This window comes from Nelumbo lutea, chromosome 4, assembly GCF_056320005.1.
Source record: "Nelumbo lutea isolate HS-2025 chromosome 4, American lotus-T2T, whole genome shotgun sequence".
Taxonomy (NCBI): Eukaryota; Viridiplantae; Streptophyta; class Magnoliopsida; order Proteales; family Nelumbonaceae; genus Nelumbo; species Nelumbo lutea.
In genome coordinates this window covers 23901913-23923612 of record NC_142687.1, presented here as the reverse complement: position 1 = coordinate 23923612, position 21700 = coordinate 23901913, and the positions used below count along the sequence as shown (strand labels likewise).

Genomic DNA, 21700 nt, shown 5'->3' with positions numbered 1-21700 from the left:
ATTAATTATTTATAACATTAAGTGTTAGCACATTTGACCCAAAAGTTAAACTATTGATCTTTGCTAAACAATAAAATAATTTTATTTTTTGTTAGTTCTAAATTATGTATTTCATTTTCATTATCAATAAAAATATTTTTTGTTTATTACACTTATTTTTTAAATTTGATTAAAAAATATCATAAATGTGTATTTTTTTCTACATTTTTGTAATGTTCCTTATTTATTTCTACCTTAAAAATTTTATTACCTAACTATGACTTTATAAGTTGATCAATTTGATACGGATGGTTGGAAAACTCAATTTGAATTGCTAAGCCACCACTTGGACAATGAATGGTTTTGTTTTTTAGTTAGCTTTAAAATATATGGATTTGTATTGTTAAAAATGTAGGCATAGATCTTATTAGTAGCATTTATTAGTGAAAAATAACTTAAATATAAGATTTAATAAGAAAAAATGATAGTTAATGTATTGAATATAAAACTTAATGAGAGGTCAATAAATAAGGTAGAAAGTAATAATTGAAGTCACGTTTACAATCCTTATAATTAGAGATGGACTAAATAGACAAATATGAACATTTTATATATATTATAGATTCCGGATTCAACCTAATCAAATCTAAGAAACCGGATAAGTGTTATCTAAGAAATTTCTGGTCATCCTATGTATTTTTAAAATAAATAATAATATATAATCAATAATAACCAAAATCCCATTACCAACCCCTTCTTCAAAGCCCAACAAAATGAATCAGGCTTTGACGTTTTAAGGAAGAAATAACAAATTGTATTGATAATTCGAAATGATTCATTAGAAAAAAATATCTTCCATATAAATTTGTATTCATCAATGGAAAATGCAACAATAATACAACATCATCATTATCAAATATCAAACATCCCCTTAACATTATATCTGAAAAAAAATTGGCCACCTATTTGATGGAAGATTGCATTTGTTCACAAATTCTCTTACTAGATTTTAAAGGAAAATATAAATTATTTGAATTAAAGTTAGATATAAAAGGGCAATAGGTGCACGCATAAAGCGACAATCTTGATGGATGGAAGGGAATCGAAATCGGGTCATATCATATCATAATGGTCCTCCTTTGTGGATTTGTTTAAATCATGTCCTGCTGTCCATTTTCTTTGACCTGAAAAATCAAAAAATATAAAGTGAAGCTAGAATCGGATCTTATACTTTTACCACACAAAATAAAGTTTCCCACGTGAACGTCAAACTTTTGTGGCCGGGAGCCGACCTCTTCTGTTCGTCTGACCTGAGCGTCGTTCCGTCATTTTGTGAAAAGACCAAGGGCATTTTGAGCATTTCAAGTATATCCCCTATGGTCCCCTTGCTTTCATGCTCGACAACCGTCAGCCGGTGAATAAAGGTAGGACTGCGGTGAGTTAAAGAGACGAGAAATCCAGCTCACCGCCTAGTACCGCTACATGTCCGAATCCTGGCTTATACAACCCCCCAGCGTATCTTATCATCAGGTGCGCCACACGATGCTCGATGGCGTTGAGGGCTCAAATTCGATTCCCCGTAAACCCTAATAGTGAATTGGCTAGAATACCCCATTGCGTCAACGGGAGATTCTACATTCTAGCCTTCTAGGGCAATCAATTACGGAACTGGCTTCCTAGAAACTTCAAGGATATGGCCTTAGTTATATAGAATATTTAGTGGCAATCTTTTGAACACGTCTCAGTTGCGCTATATAAACAGGTTCGTCCCATCTTTCGACTACGAGAATTCTCTGTTGCCGCTAGAGGAAAGAGGTGAAGTCTGTTCTCGGGTTCCCCAATTTTTTAGGGTTTGTTTCAAGTATATCTGAAGTTTTCGATTATAAATCGGTAGGTTTTTTTTTTTTTGGTCTTGTTTTTGAATGTAGTGTTTTGATTTACCCCTTATTTAACTTTTGTTGTGGGTTCTGACTTGAGTCTCCTGCAATTTTCAGTGTTGCCGGAAGGATTAAAGGGAATTCTGCACTGATTGTGGTTTCGATTAAACAAATAATATTTGTGGGTAAGGCGATCTTGATATTCGTTTTGGGATTAGATAAAACCTGTTTCCATGTAGTTAATCTGTTTAAAACTTGATTCGTTGCCTGTTGCCAAGCAAAAAGAAGTGTGATTCGTCTCCTATATTTTTGGAGTTCTTTCTGTTTTTTCTCTTACCTTCGCATTGTTGACTAGTCTCTGTTTTATCATTTTCCTTTGGGTTCTCTAGTTCCCGCTTTTAAGCTGCCGAGTCTCCTTTCATTTGATGTGTATTTTGCATTACCAGAAAAATAGGTTGGTTTCTTCACAGATTGGAATTAAATTATTATATTATGCATGTAGAGACTATACATAAAAATTTACTCCATAGTTATATTATTAATTAATGGGGATAAAGTGAAGTGTGGCGGAAGTATATTTTTCGCAATATTTCTTGAATCGCCTTATTTTTGGTTGTATTGATTAGCCTGTCTGATTTGATTATATGGACTTTTCCTATTAACTGGTTTTTGATATCTTTGTATTTTACTGGTCTACCTTTTCTTTCTCATGAAAGACATATAGGAAGTTTAGGCTGGAGGATACTTGTTATATATTTTTACTTGTGTCGTATGAACTTTTAGGCTATGTTTGGTTTGAAAGAAAAAACTAGGGAAACATAGGTTTCCCTATCTTTCCTTACTTTTTCCTTCAAACCAAACACAACCTTAGTTAATTGTATGTGGAAAATATGCACGAGAGTTGATATATCATATATGTTGGTCCATGAAAACCATCTTCCGGATTAATACTTTTATTTCTTCCTTTTGCCTTTGCTTTTGTAAATTGCAATTCTATCTTCCATGTCTTGGTCTATTTTTCCTTTTTTTTTTGTTAACTGTGGAGAATAACTTAATATTTGCTCTATTTTTTATTAATTTTTCTTTTAGTGATTGCCTGATTGTTTTTTATCTTAAGGAGTTATTAATTTTGGTTAAATTCTTTTTGTTGTTCTGCTTCAAAACTTATTTTGTTTTTGTTGGTTGCTTTTCAAGTAAAATAAGCTATCATTTTTAGTTGATGCAGTTTTGTGGTACCCGTATTGTTTGTTTCATTAAGTTTATCTGGGTTTCCTTTAGATTGTCTGTATTTTCTCTTACAATTTGTTATTTCATCCTCCTGGAGGTTCTCTTGTTATATGTGTAATTATTTATTCTATTTCTGCTTATCTCCACTTCAGGCAAGACTGAATGATCTAATGGAGGCTAAACGTGGAAAGAAGTCCAGTAGTAAAACCTTATTCTATGAGGCTCCTCTAGGTTACAGCATTGAAGACGTTCGACCTCACGGTGGGATCAAGAAATTCCGATCTGCTGCTTACTCCAACGTAAGTTTCAGTTCTTTTTATGATATCGAAATTAATTCATGGAGTGTTAATCTATTGTCAACTAAATTTCTGGTTTTGTGATCTTATCTGCAGTGCGTGCGGAAACCATCCTGATATTCTTAAAGTGCGACGTAGCTACTTGACGTGGTTCACAATAGTTTTTTTTTTTTTTTTTCAATTGCTTAGTTTCTATCAGTCTATTCTACTTCCAAGTCTCCTCCTCTCTTCCTTGTCTCCTCTCTCTTTTGCGATCTTGCTTCCTCTAGGCAGAGATGGCCTTATCTGCATCTGCAATCGGATTTGAAGGCTACGAGAAGAGGCTTGAAGTGTCATTCTTTGAGCCAGGCATCTTTGCCGACCCTGACGGAAAGGGCCTTAGATCACTTTCCAAAACACAGTTAGATGAAATACTGAAGCCAGCTGAGTGCACAATAGTTGCATCACAGTCAAATGCCCATCTTGACTCGTATGTCCTCTCAGAATCTAGCCTCTTTGTTTACCCTTACAAGATTATCATCAAAACTTGTGGCACAACGAAGCTGCTTCTATCAATCCCGGCCATCCTGAGGCTTGCCAATAGCCTATCCCTCTCTGTAAGAGCTGTGAAGTACACACGTGGGACCTTTACGTTTCCTGGAGCACAGCCATATCCTCACAGAAGCTTCACAGAGGAAATTGCTGTTCTTGACAGTTACTTTGGTAACCTTGGGTCTGGCAGCAATGCATACGTGATGGGAAATCTTACCAAATCGCAGAAGTGGCATGTTTACTCTGCAAGCGCAGAGGTTAATCATTCAGGACCTATCTATACTCTTGAAATGTGCATGACTGGTTTGGACAAGAAGATGGCATCTGTTTTCTACAAGTCTGAATCAAGCTCAGCAAGTTTGATGACTGATGTGTCTGGTATTAGAAAGATCCTTCCAGGGTCTGAGATTTGTGATTTTGAGTTTGACCCCTGTGGCTACTCCATGAATGCCATTGAGGGAGCTGCAATTTCTACCATTCATGTTACACCAGAAGATGGTTTTAGTTATGCAAGCTTTGAAGCTGTTGGATATGACCTGAAAACTGTAAATCTTTCAAAGTTGGTCGGGAGGGTACTGGAATGCTTCCAACCAAGGGAATTTTCTGTAGCCATACACGGTGAAGCTGCAGGTAAAGTTGGGTGGTACTTCCCCCTAGATGTGCCGGGGTATAGCCCTGGAGAGAGAAGCTACCAGACGCTCGGAATGAATGGTGCCATTGTTTATCAAAGTTTCATCGAGGCTGGCAACTGTGGGTCTCCCAAGTCGGTTCTGAAATGCTGCTGGAAAGAGGAGGAAGACTACAAGGAAGACAGAATTATGGAGTAATCTGGAAATTGTTGCGGCAGTGTCTATGTTTAGCTATTATTATTAGAGTCTTTAAGCTTTGTAGTTTGGTTCCGCTCTTTCCCATAAAGGGTGGAACAGTCATCAGTGCTTCTTGTTTTGATTATGATTATATCGTGGGCGTCAGTACTCGAAGTGTGTTTGTCATGGTTTATATGTTTATGTTGTGTATCCATTCATCACTGGGTATGCATGCAGCAGTTTGTCGTTATTGTTGACAATAGATTGAATTGTGATGTTCTTGACTTAATTGTGGGAGGCTGCGGAGTAGATATTTGGAGAATTCAATAGAAGCCTCCATCATCCTCATCCGGTCATCCCTCGTGTTAAAGTAATAACTTGGAATTTAATCATTTATATACACGCTTCTTTTTTAATAATTTAATCTTTAATCCCTGATTTTATCAGGTCGTTGGCACCTTACGAGGTGTAATTTTGTGATTTGAATGAATGAATTTGCCTTTCGGCTTAAGAAAATGTAAACCGTGAAAGAAGACTCTTCGGTGGTTAAAGTTCGCTGATCGCTCTTTAAGCCCATCCATCCAATAAGACTTCTTTGATCCTTTCTCCAAAACTTAGCATAAGATATGGTTGGGAAACCTGAGAATTTACTTAATCGGTATGCACATGGAAAAAAATATCCTAATTGAAGATATTGTTGCATTCGTTTAACCATTTTAGGAGTTCACATCTGTGCGCATTTTTGCCATGTATTGGGTACATCTCGGAGTGATAACATCAGACCCAACGATATCATCATCAGGAGATGTTCCCAATACAAGGTGGGGATGCTGTGCTGTGGGACTTGTGCGGTACAGATCTAAACTCCCTTTTAGACCCAAATTGATTGTAATTACTAATTTTTGCGTTATGGAGGGATACTCAACCCATTCGGACCATCCATTGCATAGGAGATCCCTAAATTAGCAAGGTCTTCATTCATGTCTTCATTTCATATCAAATTCTATTGTTGATGAGTACATTTCTGACAATATCACCAAACCCCATTTTGATGAGTTCTATTTATACTGTTATTGTCTACAGACGATAACTAGGTTTGTTGTCTTGACTCTTGAGTTTATTTTCATTCCTTTCATCACTGATGTTCATGTAATTAGTTTGAAATTTTCTTTCCAAGTCGATGGCCAACTTGATTAGATGTTTGGAAAGAGTGTAATTGAACTCATCAAATGGACACCATCTCAGTATTGCTATTAATATTGTTATTGTTGGTGGAGATCACATCTGCACTGCACACCATCTCACATGCATATCTCAGCATGCATTATGTGGGAGATGTTCGCAATACACGGTTGGTGTATGCTGTGGGGTGGGGTGCCCTCTCTGGAGTGCAGAGGTGAATTCTTATTGGTGGTGGTGGTAGTGTTAACAAGATCCAAATAAAAATCTAATTGCACAAAAATTGCCAAACCATGATGTGCCAACCACCTCAGTTGGTAATATCTCTGATTGATTCTTATTGGTGGTGGTGGTAGTGTTAACCAGATCCAAATAAAAATCTAATTGCACAAAAATTGCCTAACCATGATGTGCCAACCACCTCAGTTGGTAAGATCTCTGGTTGGTTTGTAGCAGATGCACAACTTTCAACTTGGGATCAAATCCCACTGTTGTCAAGGCTGGGGGTAACTCGAATTGCCTCCCCACGTCAACCCCACAATACATTGCAGCTATACATTGGAAATACCTCTCCACGAAGCAAAATTTGGGTTTGGCCGGGAGTGTTATCGATAGGGGAACATGCAATCTCTCAATGTAAAACCCCAAAAAAGATAAAAAAGAAGAGTAAAAAGAAGAAAATGACTAACCATGTAACCGAAGGTGGTGACTGGTGATGAAATATAACAATCAAATCAATCTCCGGCCAACATGAACAAACACTGGTATCTTAAAGAATGGGAACTATAATGAATTTTAGAATCATGTCCAAATACTCGTTCTATTCTTTGTGTACCGTCCAATGTGCGTATCACATTGGTAAGGGCAGGAGAAGCACAATAGAAACATATGTATGAAATAAAGCCTTGAAGTTTTATAAACCCAAGGCCAACATGTGATAAAAATGAAGCTTTTGAAAAAAGTTGAAAAATGAGGGCAAGTAAAATAGAATGGTTGATCGTGTACAAAATACAAATGAGTAAGTGATTTGAATTAGTTGGTTAATATGGTAAAAAATGATTTAAGAACTCATAATATTGACACCGAATAGAATATAATGGTGACTTAACGACTAGAGAGAGAGAGAGAGAGAGGGGATGACCTGCTTATGAAATGGATACCCAACCGATCCTGACCCTTTACAAGCCTATGAATACCCTCAACCCAACTCCATCTTGACCCAATTCCCCTGATTCTAATGAGTCACTCTTATCTATAATGACCTGCTTCCGAAATGGATGGGTATAAGTGGATTTATAAGCGGCTGGATTGAATGGGTTGGGGTCAATATTTTCACCCATTATCCCCACAGTTGGGACAATGCTTACATGATATGATATCATCGCAATACCCGGGTTAATTAGGCCGATATCGGGCTGATCAGTCCATTCAACAAATATATGAATACTATTAAAAGCTACGGTATAATTTGAAATATTTGGTGTTTGAAATAACTTGTGGCTGTAGTTTAGTGGTAAGAATTCTACGTTGTGGCCTAGAGGCCTGGGCTCGAATCCCAGGAGCCACATTACTTTCAAATTTTTTAAAAAAGAATCTCGATCTCTCATTTCCACGGACCTACAGTCCAAACACCCACGTCAATTTCATAGAAGGGACGCTTCAGATTAATTAGGTCTTTTGATGAAGCAAAGGGCAACAAGTACATCATAACCGTGAATATGGAATTGCAAATTTCACTTGCTATCGTCGACTCCCTTAAACCCTTTCCTGCCTTGCAAGTTGCAATTGGCCTAAAACCCTCGAAAGTCGAAACGAAGGAGGGCAGAAACGAGACTCCATTGTCAGCTCCCTTGAACCCTTTTTTTTTTTTTAATTTTTCGTGCCTCGGGCCACTTCTCTGTTAAAGAACATATAGAGGAAGGGAGAGATGGGAAGCGACAGCGAGACCGAGAAATCGCAGTAGGAGAGGAAGAAGATGTTGTCACTCGCTCCCATAGCGAAACCTCTTGCAGGGAAGAAGCTTTGCAAGAGAACTCTCAAGCTGGTCAGAAGAGGTATACTGTTGTTTGATTTCTTTTTTAGCATTTTCTACAATCGAAAGGCCATTAGATGTCTCTATATTTCTGTATGTTGAGAAAAAGTAGTTGCTTTTGCCTCCTTAATCATGCATTTTCGGGCCTTCCTGGTTTCTTCGTTATTTGTTTTAACTGTGTTCTGGGCATTTTTATTTTTCAGCTTCGGAAGCTAAATGCTTGAAGAGAGGAGTTAAGGAGGTGGTTAAGAGTATTCGACGTGGTAACATCGGGTCTGTCTTCTTATATTTCATGTATTATTTATTCTTCTGTTTTGTTTTCTGAGGAGACGGTCCTTATTTTAGAGGCTTACTGAAAACTGCTAAATGGTAAATACATTGGGATTATCTCTGAGTGATAAAAGTTGGTTCTCAACCAATTCCATCAACCTATTTGCCTCATATCACAATTCTGTTCTTGTTCACTGATAAGTAGCAAATCTAATACACACGGAGAGAGATATACTATGCTGATTTTGTTAGAAATAATCACTATTTTTTTTTATCTGTTGGATAATTAATTCAGGAGTTTAGAAGAACAGCAACAACAATTAGGTGGCTACAGGCTCCTTAATGGCTTAGTGTCACGAACTGACACAATGGGGTGCTTGGCTAGAGGTTTTCTAGATGTTTCTTGAGGTTTTTAGCCAATTCGGCATGTTTTTGGAGTTTTCCTGAGCGTTCTGGGTTGTGATGGAGTGTTCTCCATGTGTCTAGAAGGGGCTAGATGCTGGTGGAACCCTCTAGAACCTTGTGGAACAATCTGGGTTTGAGTGGAACAACCTAGAGGGGTTGAGAGCAATCTAGACTTCCTCTAGAAAGTTCTTGGATCTTATGGAGAAGGCATCCTCTAGAAGAGTGTAGAAGGTAGAATGTTCTAGAGGTGCTTCTAGATGATGCCAATTGTACATAGTTCTAGAGGATTCCTGGAGGGGGTTAGTGTATGAATAGGGGTTCCCTCCTTCATTTGCAACAAGCTTTCAAGTTGTAGCAAGCATCCAAGTTGTAAGAGCATTCTTTGAGTTGTAAGCTTTCTACCGGTATAATGCAATCTCTTCCTCTTACAATACTTGGTGTGCTCTTGTGTACCTTAGTGTGAGCCCTTAGCATTCAAGCAACCTGGTAAGAAGGGTCTTTGGCATGCAATTCGGCTGACTTGCTTGGAGGGCTAAGTGAGTGCCACACGACTTAGCCAACAGGAGCAGTCAGGTTGTGACATTAAGCTGAAGTTAGATTGCATGCCATTCCCTCAAATATTTTACTATTTGATTATTTTAACCCCAAAATACAAAGCAATATTTCATTCAATTCATCCATTTAAGCCATTAATAAACAGATCCTTAATGTTGTTTGCTTTAAGTTGAAAGCGTACAATTCAAATGAGATAGTGCTCCAGTGAATGTTCCAGTGGCAATGGTACAATCTTGGGCTGACAAGCATGAGAGTATTGGTGAGTCTCAGAGTGGTCACTTTGTAGAAGAAAATGTGGGAGGTTATGTCAGTATCTAGTACACTCCTCCGAAGACCATGAATAGCTGGGACCCGCATTGGGTAATGGCCGTTTTTTATTGTCTTAGTGGCACTGGCACATAAAAGCATGGCATTGTTGTGTGGAATATCATTTGAATATTTAATCCTTACAGGCATTCTGATTTGGATGCTTGAAGTGCTAGCTAGGTGGCTAGACTTATATTTTAAATAGGGATGTGGGTCATGTGCAATCTGTTGCCAGGATACCATCTCCCACATGGATGGGAACTTCATTGAGCAAGATTAAGACAATCCCTTTACCTTTTTAGGATGTATTCCATAAATAAACTTACTCAACTTCTTGAGTAAATAAATATGCTCCTTTAATTTCTTGAATTGATTATTGAACTTGTCTCAGTGTACTGGAAATTGCAACTTAACAATGTAAGTATCACTAAATGGTGCATTGGTGCCCACTGCCAAGGATTGTTATTTGTCTTGTATGTTGCTGAGAAGATTACCAGAAGTTTTTTATTTTTATTTTTTGACAAAAGGTAAAGTATTAATCAACCAGCCCTTTGTACAATGAGAAGCTGTACAAAACATAAACAAAAGGACCTCAAAAGAACAATGCATTGATAATGGTTGTTGGACATAGCATGGAAATATTGTAACACCAAGACCTTTAGGCTGAAGCTGATCTATGAAAATAATTGACAGAAGTAGGGCAAGTCTACTTCAATTTTTTCCAGGAAACCATTATCAATGCATTGTTGTTGGACTTAGCATGATCATCCTTCCAGAGAAACTTGTTCACTTATCCATATCCACCTTTTGCCCCTGTTTCTAACATTGCCAAATTGGAAAGCTATTGAGTTTTACCTTTTTTAGAAATGAAAGTCTGTTCTAGAAAAGCAGTTATCCGAAGGGAGTCAGAGTTCATTATTTATTTTTGGATAGTAAAATAAAAATTTTATTAAAAATAAGAAGAGATTATAAGAAAAAAGGGCAGCCCAGTGTACAAGATTCCCACCCATGTGGGGTCTGGGGAGGGATAGATGTATGCATCCTTACCATGCACATAGGAAGGTGACAAGAAATCACTGGAGAGAAGAAATTAACCACCCTTTGCCCAACCAAAAGCCAGCTCCGACATCAACATCACAAATCAAAAACAACCTCTCCAAAAAAATAATCATCAAACCAAAAGAAAGACAAAAAACATCCAACCAAAACATACAAAAAGCAACTCAATTACCCAAGATCTAAACTTCAACCCTAAACATATTTGACAAACCACCTGCCACTCCAACTTCAAACTCAGTCCAACCCCCAAGCAATTGCTAGAGCTCACAATAGTTGAACACTGGACTCCAACTTAACACCACACAAAACATTACTTGACTACTTAGCCTCTTCAAACTTCATAAAATTAGTGAAGCATGGATGAGGTTGATAACATGCTTTTAAAATTTTAGAAGCTAGGATCCAAATACTGTGGAAGTATTTGTATGTGGAGGAAATATGAGAAACACCTATTTTGTTGGTGCCCCTACTTTAGATTAGTAGAACCTCAATATTGTGGTTTGGATTTTGATCCTTCTCAAAACCTAACCTCCTATAAAGGTGACAGTGAAGTAAAATAGGGGATGACAAACATGTTTAACTAGTGATTTAAAAGGCACGCTTGAGGCGCACAGATGAGGTGCATTTTAGGGTAGGCGCCTCGCCCAGGTCCTAGGCGTAGCCCATTCAAAAGGCACACTTGGTGCACCTAGGTGTGCACCTGGTGTGCCTTTTGAAAATTTGCCGCTTTTTTTTTTAGTCTGGTGGCTGGGCTGGGGACTCCGCCCCCGTGCTACGACCCTCGAGGCCAGCCCAAACAAGTCCATGTTAGGGTCATAAATTTTTAGTTTCGCTTGCTTTGCTCATTCACAAAGCGTCAAGAATCTCTTATTTGGTAATGTTGTCCATTCATTCATCCTAATAAAATATCTTCTTAAAATCAATTAAAACTATAAAATTATTATTTTTTGTGTGAAAACTAAGAATTTAAGACACTAACATGGACTTGTTTGGGCTTACCTCGAGGGGCGTGGCACAAAGGCTGCTCGCAGAATTAGGAATGTAATATGTCACATTAGCTACTTGATGCAATTGAGAAAAAAAAGAGATTGTGGGTTTTATATGCTTGAAAACGTTTTATATGTTTGATTTCATTTTTAAATTCTCATTGAATATGCTGTACATATTATATTTATGTATTTTAATTTTAGATAATAGGTTCTTTAAAACTTAAGTTTATATTTTTATTAATATTATGTTTTAGATTTTTTGATTTTTTTGCATTATTTTTGAATTTTTAGCCTCTTTTTTTTTAATTGTTCACCTTGCCTCAAAAAGGCGCACGCCTTACCTTGCGCCTTGTGCCTCAGGTGCAAAATGGCCTTTGCACTTTTTAAACACTATGTTTAACACAGTGATTTAAAAGGCACGCGCCTAGGTGCATAAGCAAGGTGCATTTCCTAGGCGCATGCTTGGTGTGCCTGATGTGTCTTGTGCCTCGACCCAAGTGTGCGCCTTTTGAAAGTTTGACGCTTTTTTGCTTTTTTTTAACCTCTTATTTGGTAATGATGTTCATTCATTCATTCTACTAAAATATCTTCTTAAAAGCAATTAAAATTATAAATAATTATTTTTTGTGTGAGAAGTAAGAATTTAGGACCCTAACAAGGACTTGTTTGGGCTTGCCTTGAAGAGCGTGGCACAAAGGCAGCTCGTAGAATCAGGAATGTAATATGTTTTACACTGCTGTATTGTGGTCAGTGTGGGAGGAAAGAAACAATAGGATCTTTAAAGGCAGATGTAGATCCAAGGAAGAGGTTGTGGAAGGAATAACTACTAAGGTTATCCATTGGTTGAAATCCTGTGATATTTTTAAGGATTTTTCAGTTGAAGGCATTTATAGAAGTTGGGGTATTGTGGCATCTAGTACTACTTCCAAAGCTATGATATAGGAAGTTTGGTCCCCACCGATACAACAAAGGGTGAAACTGAACTTTGATGGAAGCTGTATAGGTAATCCAGGCCCATCTGGTATAGGAGGTGTTTACAGAGATAATGAAGGCAAGATAATGGCTTTGTTTTCAGGTCCAATAGGAGTTGGAGATTCCTTAAAAGCAGAAATCCTGGCACTACATCAAGGTGTAAAACTGGCCAAACAGTTGAGGCTACAGTAGATTGAGATAGAGGGAGACTCCAAGTTGGTAATTGGGTGGATGCAATCAGGGCAGCTGGGAATTTGGCAATATAGACAGCTGATAAGGGAAATTCTTAGCATAACAAGGGAGGTGGGTGCTTGGTTCAAGTGGGTAAGGAGATTAGCAAATGGTTTTGTTGACGCCCTAGCAAAACAAGGGACTGCAAGGGAGAGTCTTTTTTGGGCAGTGCTGTAATGTTTGATGTTTATTGGATCAACCTTTTCTAATAAGGGTTGAATTATGTATTTCAGGTTAATTTATCTCTAATGAAAGTTATCGTTTCTGATAAAAAAAAAAGAGATTTTGGGTTTTACATGCTTGAGAATGTTTTATATGTTTGATTTTATTTTTAAATTTACATTTGAATATGCTTTACATGTTACGTGTGTGTATTTTAATTTTAGATAATAGGTTTTTAAAACATTTGTTTTAAAATTTAAAGTTTATATATTTTATTAATATTATGTTTAATATATTTTTTTATTTTTTGGCATTTTTTATTTTTTTTTCTGACATTTTTTTTTATTTTTTAGCATTTTTTATTTTTGCGCCTTGCTTCAAAAAGGCACGTGCCTTGCCTTGCGCCTTGGGCCCAAATTGACCCTTGTGCCTTTTTTGTGCCTTGCGCTTTTAAATCACTGGTTTAACATTTATGGACGGCTAGTCAACTCCATATGTAAAACACCTTATGTCTAAACTCCTCTCTTCAGACGACTAAGCGATTTTTTCTTTGGTATATAATGTACTAATTTACTTGTTCATTATACAATATGAATTGACTTTATCTTTTGTGCTGATGAACTTTTACTAGCATGTCTTTTGCAATATATGTACTAGCATATGGTGCATTAATATTTACGTTTCTAACAGTTATATGCAATTTTGTATCATAGGTGCAACACTCTTGCATGCCCTTATTGTTAATTCAGTTTTATAGAACATGTTTCACCTAGAGTACTTGACATGTAAAGGGTCCAACTCTTGACCTCTACCAAACCACATATTGATATGAAATTATGAACAATATTTTTTTGCATGATGGCTCATTTTACATTTGTATGGTTTCCGTTTGATTTCACTGAGGTTATGCTTATGTATCTTCTAAAATTGTCTGCAACTTGTTTACATCCATGAGTTATCAATATTAAACATTTCAGAATAGTGCTTCATTAATAATGTTAGACATTCCTATTAAAAGAAAAAAAATAGAAAGAAAAAAATATTCTAACTCCTTGTTCTGACGGTGATTATTTTGTTAACGTCACCATGTTCTTTTTAATTATAAAAAAAGGTCCGTACCCGAAGGATTTTAGGCCAATAAAGTTAACCAGAGAGTGACAAAAAGCATGAGGAAGTTTAACAGCTTTGTGGATGACTTTGAGCTTAAAGAGATCCCCTTAGCTCATAAGACATTTACTTGGTCAAATCTCCAATCTAGACCCATTTGTTCTAAATTGGATAGATTCCTGTTCTCTCTGGATTGGGAAGTCCATTGGGGAACCTTGGCTTCTAGAGCTCTTCCAAGGGTGACCTCCGATCATTGGCCCATAGTGTTATGTAAGGAGGAAATAAGGTGTGGAGGTCCTACCCCCTTTAGATATGAAAATATGTGGTTACTCCACCTAGGGTTTAACAACAAAGTGAGGTAGTGATGGTTTGAGTGTAACCCATTGGTGGAATGGGAAGGGATGAAATTCCATAAGAAACTTCAATTTTTGAATGCAAAAATCAATGAGTGGAATTTGGTTGAGTTTGGGAGGATAGAAAAAAGAAAGGGAGATCTTGGAGAGGAAGAAAGGGGAGAACTTGACTCTAAAGAAGAAAGGGGAGAACTTGGAGAGGAAGACATTTAGCTCAGGAGAGATTTAAGAAGACAGTTAGAGGATTGCCTGCACAAGGAGGAAACTAGCTGGAGGCAAAAATCTCGATGTAAATGGGTGCAAGAGGGGGACAGAAACAGTAGGTTTTTCCACTCTCTAGCAGAAGGCAGGAGAAGGAAGAACCTGATCTCCAAATTGGTAGTAGATGGAGTTGAGCTAGTGCATCAAGAGGAGATTGTCGGGGGTTGTGTGGAGCACTTCAAATCGGTCCTAAGGAGGCCTGTGTGTAGAAGGGTGTGGGTAGAAGGTTTGGACTGGCCAGATGTAGGGGCGGAGAATAAGAGAAGGTTGGAGAGAAGCTTTAGTTTAGAAGAGATCAAAGAGGCTGTATTTTCTATGTTTAGAACAAAAGCCCCAGGGCCGGATGGGTTCACTATGGGTTTTTATCAGGACTGTTGGGACATTTTGAAAGATGATCTTTTGCAGGTATTTGAGGAGTTTTATAGGAGAGGAATTGTCAATTCGGGTGTGAATTCCACATTTATAGCCTTAATTCCAAAAAAGAAATATGCTTCCCACCCGAAGGATTTTAGGCCAATTAGCTTGGTTAATAGCTTGTATAAGATCATTGCAAAAGTGTTGTCATTAAGGTTGAAGAAGGTTTTGCCAGATATTGTTGCACACTACCAAGGAGCTTTTGTGAATGGAAGACAAATCACTGATCAGATTTTAATTGATAATGAGAGTGTGGAGAACTTTAAGAGGGATAAAAAGAAGGGAGTGGTTTGTAAGTTGGACTTGGAAAAGGCTTATGTCTTGGTGGACTGGGATTTTTTGAGGAAAGTTTTGACTAAATTTGGGTTCGGGGCTAGATGGTGTAAGTGGATCATGTGTTGTGTCCGGAATTGTTATTACTCAGTGCTAGTGAATGGGACAGTGGTAGACTTCTTTCCAGCCAGTAGGGGTATAAGACAAAGAGACCCCCTTTCTCCTTTCTTGTTCATTCTAATTGCGGAGGTTTTGGGGAAATTGATTCACAGAGTAGATTCCAGGGGGCTCATTAGAGGTTGGAGAGTTGGGAGGGCGGAAACCCCTCTTACTCACTTGCAATTTGCTGACGACACGATTCTGTTTTGTGAAGGCGTTAATGTGAGCTTTATTAGTAATTTGAAGTTGGTGATACAATTGTTTGAGCAAATATCTAACTTGAAAGTTAACCTTGGGAAAGGGAGAGATCAGGGAGAGTGCTGAAGTATTGGGGTGTGAAGTCTCGGGTTGGCCTTTGAACTACTTAGGGTTGCCTTTAGGGCATAATCCCATGAGAGAGAGCTTTTGGAACCCGGTGGTGGAAAGGTTTGAAAAAAGATTGGTGTCATGGAAAAAGAACTACCTCTCTCTTGGTGGGAGAATTACTCTTATTAAGGCCACACTTGCTAATTTACCTATCTTTTTCCTATCGTTGTTTAAAATCCCAGTGAAGGTTGCTAATAGATTGGAGAAGTTAATGAGAGATTTTCTGTGGGAACCGAGAGAGGAAAAGAGGGATCATAGAGTGAGCTGGGAGATAGTTTGTAGGAGTAAGTCATGTGGTGGTTTGGGGCTTGGGAATATTAGGAGAAGGAATATGACTCTGTTGGGAAAGTGGTTGTGGATATTCCTAGTGGAGAAGGAGAAGTTTTGGGCTAGAATAGTGGCAAGTATTCATGGGCTGGAGCATAATGGATGGAACGCTAGAATCAGAGCTAGGACCACAAGCAATTCTCCTTGGAAAGTCATTCATGACCTACTTCCAGTTTTCTCCCCAAATATCAGGTATGATTTGAATTCCGGTAACTCCATCAAATTTTGGGAACAAACCTGGGTGGGGAGTGCCCCTCTAAAGGATCAGTTTCCTTCTTTGTTTGCTCTTTCTGATTTGAAAAATGAGCCAATCTTGTCTTTTACCACCCCGTTCTCTTCCATTTCTGGGATATGTGGAACTTGGGTCTAAGAAGGGATTTGAGGGACTCAGACTCTGACACTATTTTGAGCCTTATTGCAATTCTTGATAACATTGTCTTAGAACCCACTAGGGCGGACTCTAGAATTTGGACACCTTCTCCCAATGGCATTTTTACTTGTGCTTCTTTTTTCAAAGTCTTAAGTCAATCCACCAGTCCTACCTTCCCTCCTTTTTCTGTTGATGAGGTTTGGTGCAGAGCAATACCTCCTAGGGTTGGTAGTTTTTGTTGGGAAGCCTATCTGGGAAGAATCAACACTAGTGATTTACTCCAAAAGAAGAGACCCAATACTTGTTTGTCACCTCAGTGGTGTGTTCTCTGTAAAGCGGATGGGGAGACTGGTTTTCATCTACTGGTGTCTTGCCATTTTGTGAGGTCAATTTGGGAATGGGATTTGTCCCTATTTGGTTGTTGCTGGAACCCCCCATCAGACTTGCAAGGCCTTTTTTCCCCTTCTTTTTTCAGGTGGCGGATAAAAAGGGGAAGGACAATGTGGAGAGGACTAAGGGCTACAGTATGTTGGACACTTGAAAGAAACTCCATGATATTCTCAGAAACTCAGAGAGGAGTAGCAGATCTGAGGGCTATCATTCATATTAGGGCGGTACAATTGCTGAAATCTTTGGAACTTTTCACAGATTACACTGTGGATGACATGTTGAGGAAGTGGGGTGAAATTGCAAATTGCACACAAACTAAGTCAGTAATGAGTGTGGCTTGGACCCCTCCACCTAGTGGATTCGTGAAACTAAACTTTGATGAGTGCAACAGGGGAAATCCGGGACAATCGGGGATTGGGGGTGTTTTTAGGGATGAAAATGGGGTCATTTCTGCCATGTTCTCAGGCCCAATTGGAGTGGGTGGGTGACTCCCTTAGAGCTGAGATCTTTGCAGTTATGGAAGGAGTCCAAAAACCTAAGGAGTTGAACATCAGGAAATTCTTAATTGAAGGGGATTCAGAGGTGGTGATAGGGTGGCTGCTTAAAGATCACAATGGCTTATGGAAGTACAATAATGAGAGGAGGAAATTCAAGTGGCTGGTGTGGGAGATGGAAGTTAAGATACGTTGGGTTAAAAGATCGGCTAATTCCCTAGCTGACGGTTTAGCTAAACAAGGGGCAGAAAGGGATTCACTTTTTTGGGCCAAGCTGTAACTTTAGTGTGTTTTCTTTCTTTTCTCTTTCTTTTATTCTTTTCTTGAGGTTCTTTGTTGCTCTTGGAAGATAAGCGTGTTTGTCTTCCTTTTGTAAATCTTCTATTGATGAATTAATGAAAGTGTTATTGATAAAAAAAAAATGTTGGTCCTAGCTATGTGGGGTGTTGGGAGGGGTGGACCGGCTACAGTCCTAACTGTTGGCATTTTTTGTTTCTTTACACAAAGTGGCCTCCCAGACTTGAACCTATGTTCTCATGCTCTCAGACTCATGATTATCTGAAACTGAATTACCATATGTCAATGATTTTTTTTTTTTTTTTTTACTTCTATTTTCTTGAACTTGCTCTTCTGCATAGGTTGAGTTGTTGCTGGTGTATTTTTCTGTTTTTGGTATTAATGGCCTTGAATTACTGTGTTTTCATGTTTGCCTTTAATAAATGTTCAGCTCTGTAGACTATTGGAGATGTTTTGCTTGTTGGATGCAGTTTATGTGTTATAGCCGGGAATATTTCTCCTATTGACGTCATCACACATGTTCCGATCTTATGTGAGGAGGCTGATATTCCCTATGTATATGTTCCCTCCAAGGAGGTAAATTGGAAGACTCATGATTTACCATTCTCTCCACCGTTTTCATTTTCTGTTTTGAGGATACTGATCCCTGCTATGGTGGATTTTTTGCGACCCTGTCCTACAGCATAAGCTACATCATCTGTTTATGAAGCTCTTTTTGTGTCCATGATGCAGTCCATTATCTATGAGTGGGTCACATGTGTTGTGCATCTTAGTAAAGTTTCATTGATCTAAGCAGGTATTTTTTAAGCCGAGTGAGTCGTGTCTGGGTCATGATAGACTCAGTCCCAAACCAATAAATAAACGTGCAGGACCAGTCGAACTAGACCCTTTAGGGTTTTCAATAATGGACCCAGACAGCCCAATTATTAATTAGGGCTATTGGATCTTGCCTGGTAATATCCAATTATAAATAATCGGCAGTTCTACTTTCACGTTTTAACCTGTAATTTGACAATAACCTGCAAATTTGTTAAATTGACACGTTTGGGCATGATAACTATATAGTCTTTTGGGTCTTAATCGGCTCAAGACAACTCAAATCCTAACCCAGTTATAATAGGAACATTGTATAAAAACCTAGAGCTGACCAATATACATTTGGGAGACATAATGCAGACCCAGACCCTATAAAATTGTTCCAAATTGGTTTGATTCTGTTGGGTCTACCTGACCCATTGGCAGCCCTAAAAGCTGCACAGTTAATACTGGGTCACCAGTTTCACCCTGCAGGTCAGTTTGAAGACACTGGTGTAACTGTTCAAACCCTTGACGTATCAAATGAACCTGAATGTCCAAATTATCTATTTAACTAATTGACATTGGGGCTAACCTCATTCGGTAACTTTTCAGCATGAGCAGCTTTACTGTTTGCATAGATACGCAACTTGTCCCTATTTATGACATGGATGTAAAAGGGATTACCCTTTTTTCCCTTTTTTATTTTCTTTGGCTCCCTTTCTGTTGCAGTTGTCTAGCTATGCATTCTTTTTACCTTTGTCACATTTCTAAGTACTCTTCTCATTCTTCTATTTTTTAACCAATACAAGTATACTGTAATGATTTCTTTTCATCTTGTTTAGCAGCTAATGCCTCATTCCATTTTATGTTTCTTCCTTTTGAGTAAAGATACAATGTCTGCTTTCCATTATTGCACGTCTTCATGGGGATAAAGAATCCATCTTTTGATAATGCAAGTTGTATAATAGGACCTGTATCAACTTTTTTCCAACTTGTTTTTGAAAGATACAAACCACCTCCACCCTCTAATAGTCAGAATATGCCGATATGGCTTGGGTGATGATGAACAATCAATTTACCTGCTTTTAAGTAGTTGGCACATCAATTTTAAAAACCTGTACCTTAAATCTGTTTCAACTTTCAATCTTTTTTCTTTCCACTAGTCTCTATTTTTTTTTTTAGATCCTGAACATCTTTCCTTAAATACGTACATTTTGCTCTACCATATGTGAGCAAAATGCACATTTGTGAGCATGCAGGCTCTACCATTTTGCTCTTTGCCGTTTGTCAATTAACTTCCCTATTCTTTTATTTTACATCGCTGTATTCTTTTTTTTTTTCTTTTTTAATTTATTCCGTTTTTTCAGGATCTTGCCACTGCAGGAGCTACCAAGAGGCCTACATGCTGTGTCTTGGTGCTAACCAAGCCTACCAAGGGGGAGCTGGGCCAGGAGGACCAAGAAAAATTGAAGGCAGATTATGAGCAAGTTGTACAAGATGTGTCTGAACTGACATCCTCTCTTTTCTGAAAGAAAAAAAAAAAAAACAAAACCAATACTAATTCAGTTGTCTACTTTTAGCTTCTAGGGATTGTTGTTAATTTTAGCTTACCTTTCCATGGTGTTATATATGATATCTTTTGAATTGATTTCGGGTGTATGTGGGTTCGATTGCTTTATCATTCCTAAAAAGGAAGGACCCAAGTCGGTCGAGTTTCATGGCTTTTAATATATGTTTTTAAGGTTTAAATTTAAATCTATTTTATTTATGGCTTTTGAAGGATTAAACATAGCATTGGGGAGGGGGGTTGGGACAATACATTCAAAACAACCAGAAAAAAGGGGGTTCAAACCATAAATGTCCCTAAATAAAAAACATGCTTTCAGCTAAAAAGAAAAGGGTCCAAAAGCAAATTCAGCAAGAGGAAGCCAAGGCAAAGATTATCTTGACGCCCATGCCTCAATTTTAGGCCCTGTTCGACTTTTGATAAGTTATTTACATGGATGAATGCACTATTAAGGTAGGTGTACTTTTCTATATTCTTTTATTTTTCAGGTAATTGGTACTCAAAAAAAAAAAAACTTTCCCTGGATTTTATATAAATTAAAAAAAAAGAGCATGGGTTTTTTGATAATTTCATTGACCAAATTTTCCCTCTCAAAGTCTCAATGACAAATACCTCCTAATTGTTTATTAATTGGGTTAAATATAAAATTTCTCATTGTCACTTAACCAGCAAGTTGCAAAATGTTGCAAAATGCAAGTTGCAAACCACTTTGAGGAGTTAAGACGTTAAGTATGGATCTCAGTTTTTCTACCCAAAAAACGTACACGAGCTGAGAAGGAATACACCGCATTTGAAATTCATACCTTCTGTTTTTTTCCCTTGTGAAAATGAGTGAGATGGCATTCTTTTACCACCCTTGGTTCCCTTTATTATTTTTCTTTCGTTTTTTGTCAAATAATTTGGATTTGATCGGTTGATCCCAATAATGCGACTTATTTCAGATTTTTAATATGACATAAGCTTGGACTAAAATATAGATACGATATTCTAAGGATTAAAATAGTGGGGTGTATCGTATCTGTATTGTTGTATACCCTATGGATATATTAATAAAATGATATTTTTTAAAATATTCAAAACTTGGAAAATGATGGGTGGGACCTTTTAATACCTATAGAATTAAAAAGTATAAAAAAAATAAAAAAACAAACGAGATCAGTTATATTGATACACACCAATATCCACTTGATTTTAATTCTTTATTTATGATATACACAATAATCTGAATTTACTCATTATAAATTCTGTCAGTCAAATTAAGTTGTGGGTCTTTTTCATCTCATGTTATCATGTATCAAATAAGAGCAGATGGGATCTACCTTGGAGTATCAATTCAAAACCAAGTCCTTTCCATCTCGGAGTGACTGTTTGTAAACCCTCTCATTTTCTTGCTTTTGTTTGTCTTGATGTTTTATTCTTGAATGCTAGAAAATGCCACGTGGTTCAGCTGTTTTCATGCTGCAAATGGTCCCTCATTGGAAGCAGATGAAGAAGACCTTTCAGCAAGCTGGAAGGTGGGCTCGGTGTCACTGGGCTCTGGACCAAACCTGCCCTCAGTCCCTTGGAAGAAGATTGCTGTCACTACTCACTTGTTACAATTTGATTCACATACCGTGTATCTTGTGTTGAGATGATAAAAAAAAGGGTT

The 21700-nt window shown here is 37.7% G+C and overlaps 2 protein-coding genes and 1 long non-coding RNA gene across 3 annotated transcripts; 2 read left to right on the top strand and 1 right to left on the bottom strand.

The window, feature by feature from the left end:
- Positions 1 to 822: 822 nt before the first annotated feature.
- On the bottom strand, positions 823 to 1656 carry LOC148854645 (uncharacterized). Its single transcript, XR_016113069.1, has 2 exons — positions 1290 to 1656; positions 823 to 1163 (listed from the first exon to the last, which is right to left on the bottom strand). It is a non-coding gene; the product is annotated as an uncharacterized LOC148854645 (long non-coding RNA).
- LOC148854644 (S-adenosylmethionine decarboxylase proenzyme-like) lies at positions 1060 to 5005 on the top strand. The gene is made up of 4 exons (XM_088985308.1): positions 1060 to 1869; positions 1974 to 2041; positions 3236 to 3382; positions 3476 to 5005. The coding sequence occupies exon 4, from the start codon at positions 3655 to 3657 to the stop codon at positions 4735 to 4737; it is 1083 nt and encodes a 360-aa protein (XP_088841434.1). The 5' UTR covers positions 1060 to 1869; positions 1974 to 2041; positions 3236 to 3382; positions 3476 to 3654; the 3' UTR covers positions 4738 to 5005.
- Positions 5006 to 7508: 2503 nt separating this feature from the next.
- LOC148854643 (H/ACA ribonucleoprotein complex subunit 2-like protein) lies at positions 7509 to 20240 on the top strand. The gene is made up of 4 exons (XM_088985307.1): positions 7509 to 7949; positions 8131 to 8200; positions 18158 to 18263; positions 19853 to 20240. Exons 1-4 carry the CDS (start codon positions 7871 to 7873, stop codon positions 20012 to 20014), a joined length of 417 nt encoding a protein of 138 aa, XP_088841433.1. The 5' UTR covers positions 7509 to 7870; the 3' UTR covers positions 20015 to 20240.
- Positions 20241 to 21700: the final 1460 nt, after the last annotated feature.